This window comes from Pezoporus occidentalis, unplaced genomic scaffold (assembly GCF_034315485.1).
Source record: "Pezoporus occidentalis ecotype Australia unplaced genomic scaffold, CSIRO_AGI_Poc_V1 ctg15, whole genome shotgun sequence".
NCBI classification, from domain to species: Eukaryota; Metazoa; Chordata; class Aves; order Psittaciformes; family Psittacidae; genus Pezoporus; species Pezoporus occidentalis.
Window position 1 is genome coordinate 10,188,722 of NW_026913316.1, and position 23,870 is coordinate 10,212,591.

The 23,870-nt window shown below is 40.7% G+C and overlaps 2 protein-coding genes across 3 annotated transcripts; one reads left to right on the forward strand and one right to left on the reverse strand.

Moving 5' to 3' along the window:
- Window positions 1-840: 840 nt before the first annotated feature.
- On the reverse strand, window positions 841-16,927 carry SDHA (succinate dehydrogenase complex flavoprotein subunit A). Its single transcript, XM_062611010.1, has 15 exons — window positions 16,836-16,927; window positions 13,539-13,625; window positions 13,086-13,247; window positions 11,356-11,499; window positions 11,038-11,202; window positions 9,623-9,771; window positions 8,433-8,557; window positions 7,017-7,185; window positions 6,245-6,440; window positions 5,310-5,481; window positions 4,492-4,610; window positions 3,877-3,988; window positions 2,620-2,750; window positions 2,001-2,114; window positions 841-1,148 (listed from the first exon to the last, which is right to left on the reverse strand). Exons 1-15 carry the CDS (start codon window positions 16,887-16,889, stop codon window positions 1,062-1,064), a joined length of 1,986 nt encoding a protein of 661 aa, XP_062466994.1. The 5' UTR covers window positions 16,890-16,927; the 3' UTR covers window positions 841-1,061.
- Window positions 16,928-16,967: 40 nt separating this feature from the next.
- Window positions 16,968-22,017, forward strand: CCDC127 (coiled-coil domain containing 127). Of its 2 annotated transcripts, none has more exons than XM_062611012.1 (3): window positions 16,968-17,244; window positions 17,584-17,712; window positions 18,495-22,017. In XM_062611012.1, exons 1-3 carry the CDS (start codon window positions 16,983-16,985, stop codon window positions 19,166-19,168), a joined length of 1,065 nt encoding a protein of 354 aa, XP_062466996.1. In that variant the 5' UTR covers window positions 16,968-16,982; the 3' UTR covers window positions 19,169-22,017. The 2 variants fall into 2 exon arrangements, with proteins under 2 accessions (XP_062466996.1, XP_062466997.1); XM_062611013.1 differs by having other exon boundaries at window positions 17,071-17,198.
- The last annotated feature ends 1,853 nt before the right edge of the window (window positions 22,018-23,870 follow it).

The following is a 23,870-nucleotide window of genomic DNA, read 5'->3' on the forward strand; positions in this document are numbered from 1 at the left end:
GTCAAGATATAGTCTCCTTTTCCCTTCCTCTCCACACAAAAGTAATGCTTTGGTACGCTACACTTCTCCCAGACCAGTCTCAACACCATGGCACAAGATGCAAAATCACTACAGGGGTGAAACACAGTATATTTTTTCCAACCATCCCCAGAAACATTCCAACATAAACTTTTTTCTCAAAACCAACTAACATTCAACAGTCAAAATTACAGAATGCTTCATTCAACTGAGCCTGCATAGTTACAATTAAGTCCTCCAAGAACTGGGAGTTATTCACAGAAACGCTGCTAGCAACTGCACTATTGCCACCTTACATGTTACATCTTGGCATTAAAACATATTGAAGTTCACAGCTGGCAAGCTTTAATAAGCTGCAAAATTGCCCCTTGGTTCCTTTGAGACAAAATATAGTCTAGGAAATACATACACAGGACATGATAAAAATAGCTTCAGAAATTCTAAAGATAATATCTGATCTCTACTAAGATTAAATTCTGTTCATGGTATATTTGGGAGGAAGCAACTGGTGAAGAAGTATCTTGTATTCTTCAACAGCACAACATTATGGCAATTTTTACAATTTTAGCTTTGGAAAAAAACAAAGTTGCAATTACTACTGCATTGTTTTCTTTCATGTTACTTGCATCAGCAATTATGATGCCTGGCTTTAAGTCCCCATTCATAAAATTCAGCATCTCAATCTTGTCCAAAACTACTGCATTTCTTGTTCTTAAAATATGGAAAAATAACTATACATCCAAAATAAAAGTATGGTAATTATATACATAACATTCGAACAAATACAAATATAAGACTTTATCACTTTATTTAGACACATCATGTGTTTTTCCTGTCAGTTTTAATAGATGGGTGAAAGAACATAAGCTGTCCTGTATTCCGTTTTCATAACTGTACAGTAAGCCACAGGAAATACAAGCCGGAGAGAAGTTTAGTCAGCATTTTCCATTAATTGACAGTGGCAATACTATTTTGATTTGCTTGTGCTATGCTTACATACACTAACCCCCTCTAGAAGAGGGCTGACAGTTAAATTTAAGTTACTAGTATGAACGAATAGCAGGGGGGACAGTTGAGCAGTCTTGTTCATTCAGAGTTCTGTCGATCACAGGTCTGTATTTCAAGGTCACCTGAAGTAAAAGAGAACAAAGAACTTTAAGACAAAGCTTTTTTATTTAAACAAGACAGTCTAGCTAATAAGAATGACTAACACAGATAAATGAATTACTTCATTGATGTTAAAAGCCTATTTCTCCATTATTCTCCTCCTTCCATAAAAAATGGACAGTTAGTAACCTACAAGTAACACTTAAATTCCACTGAGTTACTACTGACTGAATGCCTTAAAAAGCAAAGCCTGACCAAAAACTGGTACCAGGACTACTACTTTTAAAAAGCCTTTTGGACAAAAGCGAAGCTTTGGCTAAGATTCCTAGTCCTTTAAGCTAGAAAAGTCTTGGATATAGAAAACCCAAATGGATCAGTCAGGGGACAGAACCGTGTGACACTTTCTGTCCTCAGCAGCTATTCAGGAAGTGAGGTGCTCTCACTTGTCACCATACTAGATTCAAGGAAGCTGGAACTGGGGGAGAGCAAACAAAGAGGATCCAGAGGACAGGTTAAAAAAAACAAAAAACAAAAAAAAAACTCCCAAAACAAACCAAACAAATTAAACCACTCAAGATTTTTTTATAGGGCCAGATTTTTCAGCTGCATCTTTGAAATACCATGAAAACTTCATGCTAAACAACAACAGATTTTGCCACCATCAGAGGAAAAAAAAAAAAAAAAAAGGAAAAAGCTTTTGATCTAGCCTGATACAAGGGGGAAAATAATTCCAGCTCAAGTCAAAGTAATTTCCTAAATATCAACAAAAAATTCTCTCAGATGCCTACTGTTAAACACCAACAGTACCAAGAGGTGTCCGAGAGCAGCTGTTTGTTGACAGTGAGAAAGACCATCAAGCATCAGGCTCTACCTACCTTCCCAGATGGGATATCCACATATGAAAGGGTGTGTTTTCTCCAGTGCTCTTCAAATGGCTTTTGCTGCTGGCCTTGGAGTGGTTTAGAGTAGTCAAACTCATCTACACGTAACTAAGGAGAAAGTTAGGTTAGCATAGACCAGAAGTTACATCTGCAAATCACTTCACAACCACATGATTAGTTTCCAATTACAACTGTAACACAATGTGTCCCCTAATAGCCAGCAAGCTTTATTTTAGCACTGCTCATGGCAGATTTTAAATACGAAAGCTTAACCAGGGCTTTAAGGTAAAGTTTCTTGCACAAGACAAAATAATAGTCCTGTTTATGCATTCATGACCTTATTATTACTACAGTCCTAGTTTAGATCTAATAATGCAGATGCACATATGGCACAACTCTTCTCTCAGGACTGTTACCCAGTGTTGCATGTAATGGTCATTTTATATTTATATATAACAAATAACAGATAAAACAGAGCATATGGGACCCCAAACAAATACTACACTAATCCCAACTCAAGACTGTGAGGACTGCACTTCAAAGAAATTACAACTTTTAAATAATCCATCCAAGGACACATAACAAGGAAAATTGTCACAGAAAATATTTATACCTTATAGTCTTCTCTGGCATGAGCACCCCGAGACTCTTTGCGAGCCTCAGCTCCATAAATGGTTTGTAGAGCACAAAGCATCAGGTTTTGCAGTTCAAGGGTCTCCACCAAGTCAGTGTTCCACACAATACCTAGTAAAATATTAAAAGGCTATGGAAGATGTTCTACTCTTCAATTTACTTCTGTCCTATTGCTGATACTTAGAATTATACCAGCCAATGCTCTACCTACTGCAGTCACAGTACTCTGCAATATGGAATTATTCACTATTGCCTGCAAGGCTCAGTAACAATTCCTATACTCTAACAAATAATAATGAATCTTGGAAAAGTTCAGTTCTACCAGGTATCCCTGTTGCATGTGTGTTACTGAGACAAAATTACACCATAGATTCTTGCCTGCTTTGTATCATCCCTACAACTCAGTCCCCATACCTCATTTCAGATCACAAGATCTGGCTAAATGGTAGCTCTCTAAGTAGATCCCTAACAGATCCAGACAACACAACAGGGCTTTTCCTTTCTTCCCACCCTTGGGGGGGAGAACCCCAAACAGCCCCGCTAGTTATACAAAGTTCTTCATTTAAGTACCTTCAAGGTGGACCCAAGTTCATTTATGTGAATCTATCTTCATTTTGATCCCTACATTTTAAGCTACTGTAACACTTTTATCAATGCTTGGTGAGAGCTGTCCCAGAAAGCCAGTTTTACTTTCACTGTTAGGACACACATCCAACAGCAGTAACTGGAGAGACATACACAAAAGGACAAAAGGTACATCATCAGTTTTACTTAATTAAGTTCTCCTAAGACACACTGCAGGACATAGCAGTATCTGTATGCAGCACTATCTACTCAGCTGAAAAATTAAAACTTGAGTGTTCAACCTATGAATAGTCTTGCTACCTTTTTGCAACTCCCTGGCTTTTTTAAAAGATACTAATAAAGTTCATCTTAGTAATCGAACAACTTCAAATCATGTTCCGAGAGAACAGCATTTAGTACCTTATACAGTTAAATCCAAGTTCAGGCTCTGCTTCTTTTTAAATGTATACAACCAGAAAGTGACCAGTAACATCAACTACTTTATTAATCACTACATTTAAACAAGCAGGGCTCTACAACATAGTTTTAAAGATTCAAAATGGTCAAAACCTTTAGCAAAAGTTTCAAGAAAAGGTTTTCAGAAGAGGAAAATAATAATTTTTAAAAAACACACCAAACACCACACTTTTCCTATAGTACTCTATCAGATTACCTCTGTCAAATGTCTTTAGATGAGCCAGATCACCATAAATTTGGCTCACTTTTTCACAGCCTTCTTTGAGCACAGAACCAGTTCGAAACACAGCAGCATGGTTTTGCATTGTCTGCAAGACAGTAAAGCAAAATCAGTTTGATGTGCTGCATGTGCATAATATCCCAAATAGCTTCATGAGTTCCAACAGTGCTTGATACGGAGCTGTTATGACTTCAAACGTATCTGCAGCCTGAATAAAAAACATTCTTCTGTTCATCCCAAACAGAAGAAACCCTACTGTATTTGAGCAGTCCGGTCTAGTGGGATGTGTTCCTGCCCATGACAGGGCAGCTGGAACTAGATGATCTTTAAAGTCCCTTCCAACCCAAACCTATGACTCAATGATTCTATGATTCCCTTATACAGCAGGTAAACTACCCAAGAGAAATAACCATGAAGGGAAGAAGAAACTAACAAAACTGATACAGCCTTTGCTGCACACAGACAGTTTACTCACACTGCTTTTTACTTCCAGAAGCTGTTATTTTACTTCCTAGTGTATTCTGCAATGTGACCACACCCCACTGACTGCAGCTTCTCACACGTTATAGTCAAGAGCTTAACCAGGCTTACCTTCTGCATGTTAAGTCGCACTTCTGAAGTCCTTATGGTTCCATTCGCAAATCTTAATTTGTCAAGGTTAGCAACCGATTCTTCACCAGCATTTGGTTTAATAGAGGGAATTGTCTCTCCTAATAAGAAAGATTCAATTATCAGCTCAGGCTTGGTTTTGGTTTCTGTCAGTTTCGTAGACTAGCAACTACTAAAAGTCAGATTTAACTAAAACACAATCTGTTTTCTTCCTCTGAGGTACAGGTTAATTATAACTTTCCTGAACTCCCACCAATACTATCCATACACTTAAAAATAGAGTTCTCAGTAGAGTATACGAATCGCATTTTTTTCCTGTGACGGTTAGTGGTAAATGTATGGGTTTGGCTAAATTCTGCTGTTAATTCCTTAAAGGCAGCACGTGATGTAAATTCTCCTAAACTATAGAATAAGCTTGTGGCTCCTTACTATCTTCTCCTATACTCTCCTTGTCTCTTCACTATTAAGAAAGTTTTCTTAACATCCAAGATGCAGTGCAGGATGTAGAGAAGTCAGTCTTCATATTTAATATTCTCTTTTGCTAATTTGTAAAAAAATCTCAACTGTTTTCACAATAGCACTGACCCAATTCTAGTTTTAAAAATATCATCTTACAAAGCGAATGTAAACTTCAAACATTCACAAGGCAAAGAACATGCCTATAAAAAGCATAAACATGATTTCTGGCTTTTCTAACAAATAATAGTCTATATCTAGCATTCTGAATTAGGTAGTAACCACTCTTTGTGGACAAGAAATTAAATCATAAGGGCAAATGTCTCTAAAACTGTGAGACTTACCAGGCTTGCAAGTGTTTGCAATAGTAAGGGCACAAGCACGACCAAAGACCACCAAATCCAGAAGCGAGTTTGCTCCGAGTCGATTTGCACCATGGACAGATGCAGAGGCTGCTTCTCCACAAGCATATAAACCAGGTACCACTTTATCCTCACCATTCACATGTGTAATAACCTATCATTTCAGACAATTAGCACTCATTTCTTAAACAGTTTATAACAGTGCAAACCTGCAAAGGTCATGTACATCTAAGGATGAAACACAGCGATCAAGTTTTTGCCAACTCTAAAACCATAAATATTGTGGTTCTAAAGGGTAAATAGCAATGCTATGTAAATACAGGTATCACTAAACCCGAGGTTTCTTTAATTATTCTTATGAAAAGTATGTGGTTCTGTTTCATCACAATTCTGCATCAAGACAGAAAAACACAGTAAGAAATTCTGATCAGACATTTCTAAGGCAAAATTTTACACTGAAAATTAACAAGTACAATACACTGAAATAGAAAAATTCAGCTGACACCATCACACTGATTTTTAATGAGTATAAGTTAGAGGAACCTGCTTTAGCATGGAGATTACATGAGGTATAGAGAATTAATATACACTGACTTACACTATAGATTATAACAGAGCCTTAGTTTGATCTTTGTTCAACTATATTATCTTCAACTTGACAAACAGAATTGTTGTCAGACATGACAGTAACTTCATTTTAGATGTTTCTTGGTATTCCCATCTCCAGATGGACTGGAACGTGTTTTTTAAGTTATTTACAACAACAAACCAGATTGTGTACAAGTACTGACATTATTATTGTAGTAGTAGTAGTATTCATCCTTACACGTATGAAAAATATCTTTAATGCTTTTCTATTTGGAAAATAATTTCCTATTATTACGGTAAAAAGAAATACTGAGCGATATTTTACTTACTTGTCCTTTGTAGTTTGTAGGAATACCTCCCATATTATAATGGACAGTAGGCAGAACAGGAATAGGCTCTTTAGTAACGTCAACTCCAGCAAATATCATAGCCGTTTCTGAAATTCCTGGGAGACGGGTTGCTAGCTGCTGTGGTGGTAAGTGGTGCAACTGCAGGTATACATGGTCTTTTTCAGGGCCACAACCCCTATTAAAAAAAGTAAACACTGGAATATGTAACAGGAATTCTGCAAACACCAGTAATATTTCTAATCCAATTTGTTTCATTTGTGGGGAAAATAATTTTCAAATGTTATCTGACAAAAATTAGTATCTAGCATATTTGAAAAATACTATTGACCATGGCAATATTTAAGCATATTTTTCATCTCCCAGCTTTTTGCTTACATACTTTACAGTATTTAAGACGTTAAATCACTGTATCTCTGCAGAAATATGTAAAATTTGAAGATAATTAGTGAAGAGAACAGAGCACCAAATTATTTCCATTGTTTGCAGTAAGAGCATATACATTAAACTTGTTGAACAATTGCGTCTAGATGGACCAAATTGAAGCAGGAGACTCCTGATGTCTTCTGTTCCCTTTCAGTATCTTCAGGAAGTCATAAGTCATAACTCTGCCCTGCATGCAGAGTTCAGCTGTCAGTTATTAAAGCTCACTTGCGTGAAACATCAGGCGTTTAGCAAATGAAGTATTGTACTGTATACAGCCTAGTATGATTAAGTATTTCTTCTGCACCTTCATTAAGGGTATTTAACTAACCTTCCTTCACGGATTTCTATGGTCATGGATCGAGATACTACATCCCTGGAAGCCAGATCCTTCGCAACAGGTGCGTATCTCTCCATGAATCTTTCACCTTGACTGTTAATTAGAATACCTCCCTCTCCACGACATCCTTCTGTTATAAGGCAGCCAGCCCCATAGATACCTGTCAAAAAAAAAAAAAAAAAGCCCAAAACCAAACCATAAAATGAGATATTCTCTAGAGAGCTGCACAGTCAGGATGACTAGGACTGAATAAACAATATCTTCTTAAAACAAAGCAAGTCACAGGGGTAGATTTTATTCCACCCTAATCATACCACTAGGAACTGTCCCCCCAAGGACTGCTCACAAACATGTATTGTTACTCCTTTCAAATACTTTTCCAAAAGCTGGTCAAGTTCATTTAGAACACCAACACTATCCAAAATATTAGAACTACAGAGATCTGCACCCATCAATATGTAAGGAGAATTTTACAAAGATTTTGTAGACCTTCAGCAATTAGTTTGTTCAAGATTAAGTAAACCAGAAGTTGATTATCTCAAGACCAGTTTGCTCATCTTTGTTCCCTCTTCCCCTGTGCTAAGGCAATAGGGGATGGCTTCAAATAGTGTGGAATGTCAAAGCTTACTCAGTGTTAGCCTTCAGCACTTGTCATCATAGAAAACAAAAATGCTAACCAACTCGTACATTTGATTATTACATTAAAAGCTACAGAATTATCACACAGGCAATGAAGCTTCAACTGGAAAAAAAATTATCTAAGTCAAATGAACAGTGTACTGCTATAACATTGCAAAATAAATGAACAATTAAATTCACCACTTATCACAAGTTAAAACTAAGCATTTAATTAGCCGCAAAAAAATATTTTCGTTTGTGACCACTGTTGTCCACAGTTTAGTGATCCTGCGATATAAAAATCAGAGTCCAAAATATATACCTTTACTTCTACTATCCCACTTCCACAAAAGATTTAGTATGTAATTCCATAATACTTGCATCTATCCTATTGCTCCTGTATCTACTATCAAACCCTTTAATATTTTAAAGGCAAACGTAAGTTTTAAAGGTGAAGTGGTTTCAGCCTGGAGTAAAATAAATTGGATAATAAAAATAAATAATATAATCTGGAATAAAATATAAATTGGAATAAAAAACCTTTTTGTTTTGTAAAGACAGCACCTCCAAATATTTAACACTGATCTTTAAATTAGAACAGATGAAACCCTTATGACATTCTAAGTCTTACTTAGATTTCTATTCAACAGCAGTTGCAGACAAGTGTGAAGGCTGTCACAAACAACTAATGAACAGCTATAGAAAAGTGCAAACTGACTTGAGCACATTTTAAAACAACAACAAAAAAATTTTCATCTCAAAATCAATGTATTATTTCATATTTTGTACCTGTAGGGTGAAACTGTACAAATTCTAAGTCCTGGCAAGGAAGACCAGCTCGTGTGACCATAGCAGTGCCATCACCCGTACTAGTATGAGCAGACGTGCAGCTGAAGTAAGTGCGGCCATACCCACTACAGAACACAAAAGTTTAAAGAATTAGCAAGGAGAAGAAATCTCTAGAACATACTGCTCAGCTATGCTGTTTGCACAATAACAGAAATAGAGCAGAGGGTTAATAAGCAAGATGCGTAAATGTTGCCACATACTAAGTTCAAACAAAAGAAAGAAAGAAAAAAAAACTGGTATTGCCCTGTTATGCTTGTAAATGTTGGTGACAGAAGGTCCAAGAAAAAGAATAACAATTCCAAAGCAGAATAGCTAGGTTAGTATCAGAACCCTTTTTGCCAGATAAAGGTTGTGTCAGGAAATTCTCTCAATCCACTACCATTAGATTTCATTTGAACTATTACCAGCAGTTCTATCAAAACCAACATATAGCAGTAGTTTATATCCTCAGTATGGCCCTGATTTTATGTTCTTAGATTTCAAAACTCAGTTGTCTAAAATTACGTGTTAAACATTAAATCTTATACCTAAACCAAATAGGTTAGTTTCCAACATTATTGAGAACTGCCACTACTCACAATTTCAGGGCAAACTCTCACAAAAAGTATCTATCTATGTATTCAATGTACCTCAAAGAACACAAGTATGAAAACAGCCCTGTCTTTAACAAAGCCAAATTATGTAGGCAAACAGTCTCTCTTTGATAGGTATGTTTATAAATATTTTGCACACTGAAACAGATAGGAGACAGCCATAAGCAGCAAAAGACTAAGGCATATAGTCTTCTAATAAACATATGGCATGTTTTAAAAATTTAAGGCCATTTGGGTCATACACATGCCTTACACATTCCAACTTTACGTCATTGTTCTAGAATTCAAGGTCAGACCTGGTACTAAATTTATACTTGGTCATAAAATCAGTATGTGTCTCCTTTCAGAGGGTATGACAGAATTCAGTTATATTGCTTTTGATCAAGGCAGGAGGGGGGAGGGAAGATGAACATAAAAATTACATTTTTCAAGTCAACATGTCATCTCCACACTTCGTATTCAAATACATGTGAAAACACACACACTTTCAACTAGCAGCACTCTGAAGTTTGTCATCCGTCACAGACTTTACATTACCCTGTGGCAATGACAGTGTTCTTCGCTCTAAAACGATGGATAGTGCCATCTTCTATGCAAAGGGCAATAACACCACGACATTCTCCGTTTTCCATAAGTAGGTCCAAGGCAAAATATTCAACGAAGTAGCTTGTGTCGTATCTTAGAGACTGAAGGAAAATGAAAAAAGGAACTTTAAGAAAAACCCAGAAACCAAAGTAAACTCTTTTCAAAGCTGTCAATGCCTGTGGGCTATATCAGGATACAAACTACTCCGAACACCTATCAGGAAAACCAGTTTCTTTGCAAATCCTTATAAAACTTTGCCAATGAATCCAACCTAGCTTAAAGGAATATAAGTAGTTACCAAACCATTTAATCCAAGAAGTCATAGCTAGTCAGCAACATTCATTATTTCCCTGTACCTCTGGCAACACTTTAGTCAGCTGCATTGCTTAATACATGTACCAGCATGTTTTTTTTACTTAAACCTCTCACAGAGAAGTGGAATACATCTCCTGGAGCCTAGTATACCAGCAGAAGCAGCAGGCATCAAATCAAACATTCTTTCATACCCTCAAGGATCAACACTGAGCAGCTGTGTTGCAGCAACATTTATAGTGTGGACGTGAAGGAGAGCAATTAGCTAGCTACTAAGTAAATTAAAAAACATTAGCTAGTAGGTACTTAATTTCAGGTTTCAAGTAGTTTACTACCATTTTAAAATAACCAACTATTTCTTCAGTTACGGTTTACAGAACTGAGGGAATAGATGCTGGAACAGCAGTCACTTACTTGCCAGAGAGCAAGCTCAGAAATGCACAGTATGCCTTCATGCATTTACACCTGTTATCTCCCCTTGTTCCCTGTTTGAAGATGAGCTGAAAGAAAACGCTGCCTTGTACTTCTTTTCATAGTTCCCCAATGCTGCTGTGTCAGGTTTTTTGTAAAAATTTTTGGTGGAATGTTTACATGAATTCTCCTTGGGTGTGGTTAACAGATCCAAAAGTATTAAAAGTGAAGAACTACTACAGACCACAAAGCTAAGACAGTGTACACTAATCAACACCTGTTGTGTTCACAAGAGCAATTACATATCTTTCAATTTAATCTATTTCTGTACACTCCTGACACAAAACAAGCATCACCTCAGCTACGTCCTTCTACATTCACTGAGGAAGGAAGGAAAACCAGAATAGTTAACAGTCATTTCCCTGGAATCCTCATTCATATGTGAACAGCTACACATTTGGTTTGGGCTTTGTTTGGGGTGGGTTTTTTTTCCTGTTGGCTGGGTTTTTTGTTGTTTTGCTGGGGTTTTTGGGGGGAGAGAGGGAGGTGTGTTTGCTTCTCCCAAACTCTAGGGGAAAACAGGAAGACAAAAAAATAAAATAAAATTGCAAATAAAAAAGCAAGTTTACTTCACAGCTGCTTACCCTGCCATAGAGAGTATGTAACAGTGAGTGTCCTGTCCTGTCTGCCACACAGCAGCATCTGTGCGCCTGTCCTCCTTTTCCAAACTGAAGACTCTGTCCACCAAACGCACGCTGATATATTTTTCCTTCTTCAGTTCTGCTGAATGGCATCCCATAGTTTTCCAGCTGTTGAACCCAAATACAAGCATCAGAAACTCTTGTGCATAACAAGGCAAAAAGTTATTTTATTATGTTCCTAGGAAGCAGATCTCCTTGGAAGCTAGTCTGTGTTATAAACACTTACAAATATAAATACTGACAAAATTCAACAAGTCTCACCTCTATCACCGCAGCTGGAGCTTGCTCAGTCATGTAGTGTATGGCATCCTGGTCACCCAGCCAATCAGACCCTTTCACTGTGTCATAGAAATGCCACCTCCAGTTATCATCTTCCATGTTTCCTAGGGCAGCATTGATCCCTCCCTGAAAATGAAAATCCATTTCCCTGGAATTATATTACTGAAGTTGTTTTAGTAGGTTTCCCTCATTTCTGTTAAAAATCATGCACCATTTTAGCCTTCTATGAGCAAGTAACTAGGTGGATGGATGATAGTAGAGCGGTAGATGTGGTTTTTCTTGATTTCAGTAAGGCATTTGATACCGTCTCCCACAGCATCCTCATAGATAAGCTAAGGAAGTGTGGGCTTGATGATCAGGTAGTGAGGTAGATCAAGAACCGGTTGGAAGGAATACGGCAGAGAGTTGTGGTCAATGGGGCAGAATCTAGCTGGAGGTCTGTGACTAGTGGAGTCCCTCAGGGGTCGGTGCTGGGACCAGTGCTGTTTAATATTTTCATCAGCGACGTGGATGAGGGAACTGAATGTACCTTCAGCAAGTTTGCTGAGGATACTAAACTGGGAGGAGTGGCTGACACACCAGAGGGCTGTGTTGCCATTCAGCGAGACCTGGACAGGCTGGAGAGTTGGGCGGAGAGGAACTTGATGAAATTCAACAAGGGCAAGTATAGAGTCTTGCATCTGGGGAAGAACAACCCCATGTACCAGTACAGGTTGGGGGTTGACCTGCTGGACAGTAGCGAAGGGGAAAGGGACCTGGGGGTCCTGGTGGATAGGAGGATGACCAGGAGCCAGCAATGTGCCCTTGTGGCCAAGAAGGCCAATGGCATCCTAGGGTGCATTAGAAAGGGTGTGGTTAGCAGGTCAAGAGAGGTTCTCCTCCCCCTCTACTCTGCCTTGGTGAGGCCGCATCTGGAACACTGTGTCCAGTTCTGGGCCCTACAGTTCAAGAAGGACAGGGAATTGCTTGAAAGAGTCCAGCGCAGAGCTACAACGATGATCAAGGGAATGGAACATCTCTCTTATGAGGAGAGGCTGAGGGAGCTGGGACTCTTTAGCTTGGAGGAGACTGAGGGGTGACCTCATCAGTGTTTACAAATATGTAAAGGGTGAGTGTCAGGATGATGGAGCTAGGTTTTTTTCAGTGATGTCCAGTGACAGGACAAGGGGCAGTGGGTGTAAACTGGAGCATAGGAGGTTCCATGTGAACATCAGGAAAAACTTCTTTACTGTGAGAGTGACAGATCACTGGAACAGATTGCCCAGGGGGGTTGTGGAGTCTCCTACATTGGAGATATTCAAGGCCCGCCTGGACAAGTTCCTGTGTGATGTACTCTAGGTTACCCTGCTCTTGCAGGAGGGTTGGACTAGATGATCTTTTGAGGTCCCTTCCAACCCATAGGATTCTGTGATTCATGCCCCTGTGTACAAGAAATACAGTAAAATCATATTTAATGTGGCTGTGAGAAACGTCTGCAATTCACAGTGGCTCTTATTTTGTTCTGCTTTAACACAGGAAATTGCAAAGTTACATTGAATGCAGTGAAAAAGCACTGAACAGAATCTAAACAGGTATCACCCTTCAAAATTGTTTCAACTAAACATGCAATATCCATAAGAGGAAGCGTGGCCTTGAAACGTGATGTTGATGTACCTATCCAGAGCAGCTTTCTGACAGCAGGGATTTTTTAAATGTTCTATCTCATTTCTCACCTGTGCGGCAACAGTATGAGATCTGGTGGGAAATAGCTTTGTAATACATGCTGTATTAAACCCAGCTTCTGACAAACCAAACGCAGCTCGCAGACCTGCTCCTCCTGCACCCACAACAACTGCATCGAATTCATGGTCTACTACAGGGTATTGTGTAGAAATCTGGGGAAACAAATCAGTTTGTTATGATCACAAAGATTTCAAGCTAGGTCAAACTTAAGTTTTATGGAGATTCAAGCAGTATAGGTTTAATGTTCTCAAAAGACCCCTGCAGCAAGTGTTATGTACCCTCCTGGGTGGAAACTATCATTAAAAAGAGATATCCATTTCAAAATTCAGTCTCATTACGTACTTGAGCACAACACAAAACACCAATACCCATTTGTTTAATGTCGCTCAAGCATTGTGTATTATCCAATCTGTTACTTAAGATATCGGGAAGTACAAACATACCGAATCAGAAACCTTTGTAGAAGCATTCTTCTTTCCATAGGCTGTGAAGTGTAAATTGCGGGCAAGAGTCTGGCATGCCGCTGGCCACTACAGACAGAAATCAAAACAACTGTTATGGAACACATTTCACATTAAACGTTTCCACAAGGAAGGCTGCCAGCATTCTCAGCTGCCCTACTTTTATAACAAACCTTTACTTACCACTGATACCACATACACAAAAACATTGTATCAACATATTTGAGAGCTACATGCAATGAAGTTTTGTCTTTCCTGTATTTTCCGGGGAAAAAAAAATAAATAAATAAAAGGAAAAAAAAGGTTTTGACTTTATGAGAGAACAGCATGTTTCAGGCTGTTATTTTACTTTATTAACACTAGACAGTCTCTCAGACCTATCTGAGGCTGCACTGACAGAAAAATATGTTTACAATTAATGCTGTAGTATTCTTGCAGGTTTTCCATTCAGTAAAGATGGAAGATGGCTTTATGAGAACCACAGCAATTAATGGGAAATACCTCTCATGTCAAGCAATCCTGAGAATTTGAATTATTTCAGGTGGGCAAGAATAACGAAGATAAAAACAGGTGGTAGGGAAAGCTGTTCCAGCTCATTATTGCTGCAAAAATCAGAGATTATTTCTCTTCTTTTCATTCTCTATTAAATGACCAAATTAACCACTTATTAATACCTAAGTGAAGCACAGAGTTTCCCCTTCTGTAATGTTATTCCCTCTCCCCTGGCACGTTCAAAATCAAAACAAAAAGAAAAACAGCATCCAAACCTACCCAATACCCAGGCTTTGCTTTGACAGGTTAAAATAATCACAGTTTCAGTCTTCATCATATAAAACTCCAATGCCTTGGAACCTGGTATCCCTTCTTTACACCATTCAGAAGAATACACCTAACTCAGCACGTACAACTGATGAGAATGGCAACACAGAACATAACAGTGACCTCTGCACTTCCCTATTTGAAATACATCCTAAAATGCACTGGGACTGATTTTTGCCATTTCCAGCAACTGTTACAGCCATGGTTCAACCACCCTGTAACATGCTAACAAGCAGGCCTTCCCTCTGTGTCACTGCCAAAAGTCCACCTCTTCCCCCACCCCTGACATGAACTACAATACACTTTCCTCAACCTACTTTTATCATCTCATACTAGTTTGCTCAAATTATCTTCTTGCATAACAGTGAATCTAATGGGTCATCGCACAAACACATTTCTGTTTTTTACAGCCATCTTTTAAGAAAGACCGGTCTTAACTCCTACCTGGAAGGAGTTCTACTAGTGCCCTCCTCCAGGCAGCTACTCTCCTCCTTCCACCCTACTATTTTATCACACTCTGGGTATTTACCATCTTCATTAATATTTCACATACAGAATCAGATCAACTAGTTCACCCAATGAAATCCAAGTATCAGATGTAGTTTACCTACACAACAGATTACCCAAGAATCACAGCTCAACCTGAAAGGGGGTGTCCTCTCTGTAGCAAAACTGCTTGCACAGGCCTGAGTGCAACTGAAGTTCGACTGCAGAACTGTAACTGACATGGCAGGCTACAAGGCACACTTTAAATGCAGCAGCCACACATTCTCCAGCATGTATTACTACTGCTCGTTTCCAAAATCTTGTTCCAGCAACAGTACAGCTCTTTTTACTGCAATAAATTATTCGCCATAAGTAAGCAACAGTACATTCAGTTATTGCATCAAACAAATGAAAGAAAAACTATACTGTAGGTAAAGCCAGCACACAACAGGTTTGTACATACTTTGTATTGCTTAAATAAACTACAAATGACCGAGAGGAAAAAAACACCAAAAAAATCCCAATCCCAAAACCTGTAAACTGTTCTTATGCCCTAAAACTGCAAAAGAAATTGACTAGTTTTTCTTCCCCTTAAACAGCCTGCTACAGCCTCCAGTCAGAATCCTGCCACAAAGACTTGCAACTGATTTCCTTTCAGAAAACTTTCTTATTTTCTGAAGCTGCTACAAACAGTTATCAAATATATTTTGCATCAGAGAACACTGGAAACATATTACAACCCCCCAAACCACACAACTGTTTAGCTTTCTTTTCACAAAACTGCTATTTTTTTTCACAAGCTGCTATTCCCATCCATATATTTTTTTGTTAAAACTACACATAAGAATTTCTGCTGCCACTAAGTGCTGTTCTGAATAAGCCTGAATAAAAGTCCATAGAGCAGAAAAAAAAAAGTTATACTAAATTTGAAAGAACACTGGTCGTCTCACTGATCCTGAACTGTTATGCTAGCAGGAACATCATGGCCCTTAGCAATTAAAGGTCCTATCAGGGCCAGTTCACTGCCCTCCCAAACATGTCACTTCTAAGCCCTTCTCCCTGTCAGCTGGTTGCCTTTTCTGCACTTGCTTTACAAGAGAGGGGCACCTACAGCTTCATTTACATGCTCCTTTTCCCACACACTTAACTTCTGTAATCCCAAACACACCATGGACAAGCACGATGAGAACAGTGAAAAGAAACTGAAAACTCCCACTTCACCACGGAGAAAACCAAGTCTTCACTGCTTGCAGATCAGCTACAACAAAACTTACGACACTGAAGAAGCACTTCTGCAAACACACGCTGAACAGATTTAAGCAACACGCAGACACGCACCAGCTTCCCGAAAGCGCCAGCACTGAGCTTCCTACCCAGGCACTGGCGCTGGAAGGCGCCGCCAACTGCCAAGCTCTCCCAGGGCCTTTTCCCGGCGCGCCCCGTACCCGCTGCCAGCCCACTGACGGCCTAAGGCTACGCGTTTGCTTCCCACTCCAGGAGAAGCGGCCTGGCCACAACCGCAGTCCGTTAACCCCTTGAGCCGACCACAAGGACAGCCCCGCTCCGGAAACAGAGCCGGAGGAACTGAGTCTACCGAGGGAGCAGTCTGCTCCGCAGGGCTCTCTGGCTGCCCCGCTGCTGCAGCCAAGCCTGGCTCACCGCCCCAGGGCGGGTGCTGGCAGCCAAGGTCACGGCGGAGACAACGGGGTACGGGCTGCCACCGGCCTCCGCGCACCTCAGCACGGGGGAGGGCGGGGCAGGCCGGAGCCAGGCGCGCTCCCCCGCCACGGCTAAGGAGACAGGCAGGAGTCTCACGGAGTCCTAAGGCCCAGCCGGCCCGGCCCCCTCCGGAAGGGGCTTCTCCGCGCCAGCTTCGCTGTCTGGCCCCTTCCCCGCCACCAGGACGCCGGCGGAGGGGAAAGCAGCCCAACGCAGGGCAGAGCGGACCGGACCGGGTCAAAAACAAGCACTCACCGGTCTCATCCAACGCCTCGCCAAACCCCGCGAAGCCGCTACCGCCGCCGCCATCTCATACGGACCCGGGGGAAGGAGCAAAGACGCATGCGCGAAAGCGCCGCTAGCGACTCAACTACCCGCAAGGCTCAGCGAGAGAGACCAATTATGCTGAGAGGGGGGGAGTCGCGGGCTGAGCGTGCGCGTGTTTGCATGCGGGATTTCCCACCAAATCTCCCCCTCGTCCCACCACCTGAGCTGGCTGGGATGGGGCCAGGCCACCGAAAGCGTTTAGGGATAGGGCGAACCTGTTTGCTGTCCCCGTCGGATACCCCCCTCTTTCTCTCGGCTAATGGGCCGGCCCAGTGGGGGCCGCGTCCGCTGGTAAGTGACAGCACCCGCACTCCGCCGCGGCCCGTGCTCCGGGCTGGTAAGTGTCGGTCGGGCTGTGGGACAGCGCCATGGGGCCGCGCTCCCGTCCGGGCTTCCTGGGGACCTCCGGGGCGGTAACACCAGTAGTCAAAGAGTCCTGCCGGCGTGGAAGGGGTGGGCGGTAACAGCGGCAGTGCCGAGGCCCTCGGGGCCGAGCGCGGGCGGACAGGCGCGGGGTGGGCCGCGCAGGGGGGGCTCTGGTGGGAAATCACGTCTGTGTGAAGTACTCAATTGCCGCCGTTCGAGGGTTTCGGGCAGAAAGCAGTACGGTTGGGTGCGGGGCTGTCGTGGTGTTCTGCGTGCCGCTGAGGCCGTGCTTCTCCCCTGTGCTTCGCAGGTGCTTCCATGAATAATTTAAATGACCCTCCCAACTGGAACATCCTGCCAAATCGACGGGATCCCGGGGATGAAGGCAGCAGATGGAACTACGCCCTGCTGGTCCCCATGCTGGGTTTGGCCGCTTTCCGTAAGTAGTGCCCGGGCCTCTCCAACTTGCCCGCTGGCCGAAGGGAAGCCCCTGAAGTAGTGCAGTGGTACCCCATCTAGGGATTTCCTCTGGCCTGCTCTTTTTTAGTGCTCTGAACAGTAAGCACGGCTTATAGCATAAGTAACAGCTATTTCTCGCACATGGAATTGAGTCCGTATTTAATAAGCTCCCATTTATAAAGCTGTCTCAGAAGAGCGGACGTACAATGTTCTAGAGAGGCCAAAAGTAACAACTCGGGGAGCTGCTGATGTATAATTTATGTACTGGACCTGGAAGGTTCTCAGTGCATTTACTATATTGGAAACCTCCAGTCCGATTTCCTGTAACTATTTTCCCTCTTTAATCCAAGAAATGCATGTGTTAACAATAAAAGACTTGGCAGATTTTTTTTTTTTTACTTCATAGCATCATAGAATCACAGAATGGTTTGGGTTGGAAAGTACCTTAAGATCATCCAGTTCCAACCACCCTGCCATAGGCAGGGATGCCTCAAACTAGACCGTGTTGCCCAAGGCTGTGCCCAACCTGGCTCTGTCCAACTTCAAAGGAAACTTGATCATTTCAAGTGGCTTAAAGTGAAATATGGATCCACAGAAAAACATTTTGTGGGATGTGTGAATAGAAGTGAATATTACTGGGGAAGGCAGGAAAGAAAGTTCTTTACCACTTCATAGCTTCTTTCTTCACATAGTTAATTAATCATACCCATCAATGTTATATGTGTTATTCTTATGTCCGAAGTCTCAATTTATATATGATAGGTTGGATCTGGACCAGAGAATGTCAAAAAGAAATAGAAAGAGAAAGAAAAGAATACTATAAAAAACATTCATCTTTACAAAAAGATTTGGAAGGCAAATACCGGGATATAATCACAGAAAACCGTCGCACAGTTGCTCATTTGGAGCTGGAGCTTGAAAAGGAGCGCAACAGAACCCTGAGTTACCGGGAAGCCCTCGTGTCCCAGAGTCGCAAACTAGTAGAAGAAAGAAGGATCCTAGAACAGGAGCAGGAGAAGTTAGAGCGAGAGAAACAAGTCCTTTTGCACTCAGGAGCAGAAGGTAGCTTGTACCAAAGTTGTCTGGCAAAGGAAGAAGACTGGCAAAAGAGAGCCAATAATTTACTAAAAGAATTTGAAGAGGGGCTTAAAGAAAGACAGGACATCTACTGCAGTCTTGTGGCACCCAGAAGCCAGAGACTAGAAATAGAGAAAAATCTGCTAGTTAAAGCAGCAACTGATCCTGTTGCTATGGCTCTACATATGGAAAGTGGCTTAAAAGATATTTTCAAAAATGATAACTACTGTGGCAATATGCTGAACCGAAATAAAAGTCAAAATGGAAAACTTATGTGGCTGTATCTGAGATACTGGGAGCTAGCTATTGAGCTACAGAAGTTCAAGAGAGCAGAAAAGGCCATGTTAGGAAAACGATAAGCAGGGGAAGTAACGAGATTTCATGTGATCCACTGTGCATAGTAGGGACAATCACAGTTGTAGTCTGAAGCTGTTAAGTTCTCCTACTGTGTTTCCGTTCCTCCTCCTCCTTGCACTTGCGTATGCATGGGACTTTTGCAGAGGTTGCTGCCTTTCCTTTCACTGTCTAACAACAGATGCTCCAGTTAGCTATGCATGCTCTTAAACTCTGTGAGTGTGTTTGTTTTGCAGACTGCAGCATAGTAGAGATAATGCCAGCTTCCACAGGAATCAGAAGCAGCAGAGCAGGACTCAGTTTAGAGTGATTTACCTAGTTGATGGTCATACTCCATCAACAGAGAAGTGTGATTTTTCTCCCCCAAGTGAGATAGCACATTGTGCTCCTTTTCGCTGATGTTTTACATGGTGTCTCAACACTATCTTTTTTTTTATTTTTTTTTTTAAGCAAGACTGATTTTGAGGCATACATTTGGAAAACATCATGTTTGAGCAAGCTTCTTGCCACATAAATCCTGCATGCATGTACATACATTTATGTAAATATATATTTGTGAATGTGTGTGCATATAAGTGTATGCATTAGTATTTTGAGGGAGGGGAGTAATATCATATTTCAGATTAATCAGTCTTGCATTGTCTTCCAGCTTAATATACAAATAGTATTTTATGAATGAGCTATCCAAAAGATGCTAATTAAAATAACACATAAAGAAAAAGATTGATCAAAGTCTCATTGGAGCTTAGGATCTATGGTTGAATACTTGAGAGTGTATAAACCCAAAGTTATATTCTCATCATTCTGGACATATGTTAAGAATACTTACTTTTTTCTCAGTCAAGGTTTTATTTGTAAACCAGCAGTGTGCCTCAGATGTCACTGTGCCACTGTCTCTGCATCCCAGTGCACTGCAGTTCCTCCAACTGCAGAAACCTCCATGGGTTACAGCTGTTGCACCTGGTTCACACAGGTCCTTTTTGTTATTTGCAGATAGAAACCTAAATGCAGCCTGCACTGATAGCCCCTATCTGCCTCTCTGACTGCGAGTTCTCCCAGAACTGAAGTATATGTCCCCATGACTTAAATTTCAAGCTTATGGTTCAATGCTTCACTTATGCATGACATTGGAAGTCTACAGTTATACAAGCTTTGCAAACTTTTAAGGGGGCTTTTTCAGTTAATTAACGTAGGCAAACAAACATACCTAGATTTAAACAAAACAAGCAGAACAGTGCATTTCCGTGCTTGAAATCCCTTAAAACGCTGAGTGTTCTCTGGGTCTGTGTAGCAGTAGGAACCACCTTCTTTTTTCAAATGTGCCTTGTATTTTGGAGAGTAACTTTTTTTCTTCCTCCTTTTGGAATTAGCCCTAGACCTCACGGGGCAGTGTTTACCCTTTTGTTTATAACATCTGGTCTTCTCTCTTACTTGCCTTTGATTAGTGTTGGTAGGCTGTCAGTTCTTTAATTAGCAGTTCTTTATTTACTGAGGGCTAGACTTGGCAAACACATTTTCTCTAGGCAATCAGCTACTGCATGGCAGGGAAGCAATCCAGGTGAAGGCACATCCAGGTTTTAACAGAGAACTCCAGCAGATATGGGGGGTGTTTTTTAGTGTTTCCTTTTGGTTTCATTTCAGTCTGGACACAGAAGACAGCAAATAAATCCTTTGAAGTAGCATGTGCAACCTAATGCAGTTACTAAGCAAAAATATCTAACATGAAACAGAATCCTTAAACAGAATGCATGTTTGCCAGCTACTCAGTTTTTCAGTTGTGATTTTGCTCCCCTTGGTAGTACTAATTATATTGTTGTATTGATTTATTTGTCTCTTATGTACTGATTTTTTTTTTTTTTTTTTAATAAAATTGTAGTAGATGGACAGACCTGGAAAAAAATAAAGATACTATCACAAACACCAGAGAGGCCAAAGCTTGTCTGGATGCCAAGCATATATGGGTTGGGAGATGAGACTGCAATTGAGTTACTACTCTTGTATGACAGCCTGAGGACAGCTGCTATAGCTGCCACATACACATGCCCTTATTGCCCAGTATATTGAATAACTTACCTTGTGTATAATTCCACCAGGATATGGGAAATGTCTTACCACACAGCTGTGGCACATTTCATATGTGCATACAGGCAGCTGAGCAACTTGGCTTACAAACAGCAGCCAGTGAATCAATGTCAGTGTATTTGAAAATCATGTCTTGGATTTGTACATATTCATTAAATTTTAGTATTAAAAGGTCAGGCATTTTATGCTGGTTTTTTTTTTTTTCCAGTTTGTCATTGACATTCAAAATGTTTAAAGAAAATGTAATCAAGAGGGTGAAATGTATACTTTATACTTTTTTCAATATAAATATGTAAGTTGAAGCATCATACACTCGATTGTACAGGGTTGGATGCAATGTAATATGTGTTTGATACTCGCTTTCCCTTTTTGAGAAGTATTGATTATTTATACGATGAATTGTTGAACTATTTCTCATGGATACTTTGCAGATCATTGTATAAAGACAGAAAAGTTATTTGAGGAGGGTTTTTTAAAGTGTGTAAAGTTTAGAAGGACTGGTCCTGATAGTTTCTACCAAAACTCATGTTTGTCGATCTGTTCCGTATTTGTAGAAACATTCCCCCTTTGTAAGTCATCATGTTGAAAATTCTATTGTGAGCTTTATCTTGCCAAACAGCTCTTGTTCTGGATTGGTTGTTTCTTTGGAAATGCCCATATATATGTAAAATGCAAGAATCATTTGCTTTCAGAATATTTCATGAACCTTTTTTTGTTACGAAAATTGTCGCTCACCTGTTAATAACAATTAATAAAAACCCTTACATATTTCTGCACTGGTTTGTAACTTGGGCAAGGGGGGGGGGGATTTACTATTCCAGTTTCCCAAGCAAATTGCACAATTTTAAGTTTTTAAAAATTGGACAGTTTTTAAATTGGCATGTTTTGTCATTGGTGCTGAGAAGAGAGTATGTTGGAAAGATTTTATCTATCTTAGGAAAGAACTGCATTGTTAAACAGGTAAGTGCACCAGTTTCAACTAAAGATGAGTGATTAAAGGTGACCATCCCACTGAAAGACTGGAGTAATTCCTTCTGTTTGTTCTGTAGGGTACTCTGCCTTCCTTCAGGATCCCTCTGATGTATCTCTCATTCTGCACATCAGCTCCTTTTAATTTCAGTGTGGATTTTCTCTTGCTGCTCTCTGTGAGGAACTACAATCCAGTTGCTCTAGGACAGTGTTCAGACACTGGAAGTCTTGTTTCCTTCATAAAAGATCCTTAGTCTCTTTGTATTTGACACATTCCTGCACATTTATCCATTTCTTACCATCACAGCTAAGTCATCCCCCATCCATACTTTGCAGGGCAGTAGCTGTGTTCATATGACTTTCTACATTTAGACACAGGTAAGGAGACACCTTGAGATAACTTGTGCTTTTAATAAAAGCAAAAAAACAGATATTTGGTCTGTGTTGGGCGATACAGCTGCTGTTGTGGGTGCATGCAGCCCAAAGAGAAACACAAACCACACTCTTAACTTCACAGAACTTGGGCTGAGTGCTAGAAAAGGGAAATCTCCCTCAGAAAGTGTTCCTAAAGGGGGTGGGCAAAAAGGAGCAGCCCGGAGGGTCTGGCTTTCTCTTACTCCTTTTACCTAAAGAGCTGCCAGAAGACTGCTGACATGATGTCTTGCTCAAAGGGATGCTGTGGTCTGGGAGTGACAGCTCTCTTCAAGCTCTCCAGAAGGGAAGGGTCTTCAGAAGCCACCTGTTGCCTCTTGCTCTTTGAATCATGTTCTTGAGCACTCCTGCATGAGATTGAGAAAATACTGAGTGTTCCTATGTGGATTATGCAAGGCAGAAACAGTGCTCAACAGTTCACGTAGTATGGTAAAATCAAAGGAATTTAAGTTACTGCTGTGATAAAAGGATGAAGTTCAAGTTTACTCAATAGTTACGGGCATGGTGCTGGGTATGAATCCTTTGCCTGTGTGCATGCCAAGGCCACTTAGTCATTAATGGACTGCCTTGTCCAGGAGCTGTCCAGCTAATGACTGCATAGCTGAGACAACAGATGGATCTGCAAAGAAGTAACTCACTGAAATGGAGGATAGCTTGGCAATGAGATCAACTGATCTGCCAGCCACTTCACAACAAAACAGTCAACTGAGGGCTGTGGGAGCTCTCCCAGCAGCTGGTGCCACTCCAGTGGTTTCCCCAGCGAGCTCCTGCTAATAGGCATGAGCTCTGCTCTATAAAGCTGATAGACACTGTCTGTATGATTAGATATATTGCTTAACCACTTGGGGTGAAGGATCCAGTGCACAGTGAGGGTTTTCCCCAAGCAGTTCCTGTTGTCAGTTAAAGAATTGACCAAACCGTGCATAATTTTATATAGTCAGTGGAAATCAGTCCTGCCTGTGCAAGGCTGAGCATGTGGGGCTGTGTTTTGTTTATAGTTAAGAAGTGTTTTGAAGGAGATAAACATGTAAAAGCTCAGCATCTGACCTAGACTAAGTTTAAAAGACCTTGTACAGGCAGACTTTCAAAGTACTGGTATTAGCAGAACTTTGACTTACAGAGGGCAACATCTGTGCTCAATAGTATCAAGGAACACAGAACTATTTTGATACTGAAATCAACTTACATGGCAAAACTGAGAGACCTATCACAACCTGATCAACC

Coding starts and splice junctions, on each gene's coding strand:
- SDHA (XM_062611010.1), bottom strand. CDS start 16,889: ATGGCGGCGGCGGTAGCGGCTTCGCGGGGTTTGGCGAGGCGTTGGATG. Junction 8,558..9,622: donor AACACTGTCATTGCCACAGG/GTAATGTAAAGT, acceptor TGTGTTCTGTAG/TGGGTATGGCCGCACTTACT. Junction 5,482..6,244: donor CTACAAACTACAAAGGACAA/GTAAGTAAAATA, acceptor CTGAAATGATAG/GTTATTACACATGTGAATGG.
- CCDC127 (XM_062611012.1), top strand. CDS start 16,983: ATGCTGAGAGGGGGGGAGTCGCGGGCTGAGCGTGCGCGTGTTTGCATG. Junction 17,245..17,583: donor GCGGCCCGTGCTCCGGGCTG/GTAAGTGTCGGT, acceptor TGTGCTTCGCAG/GTGCTTCCATGAATAATTTA. Junction 17,713..18,494: donor GCTGGGTTTGGCCGCTTTCC/GTAAGTAGTGCC, acceptor TATATATGATAG/GTTGGATCTGGACCAGAGAA.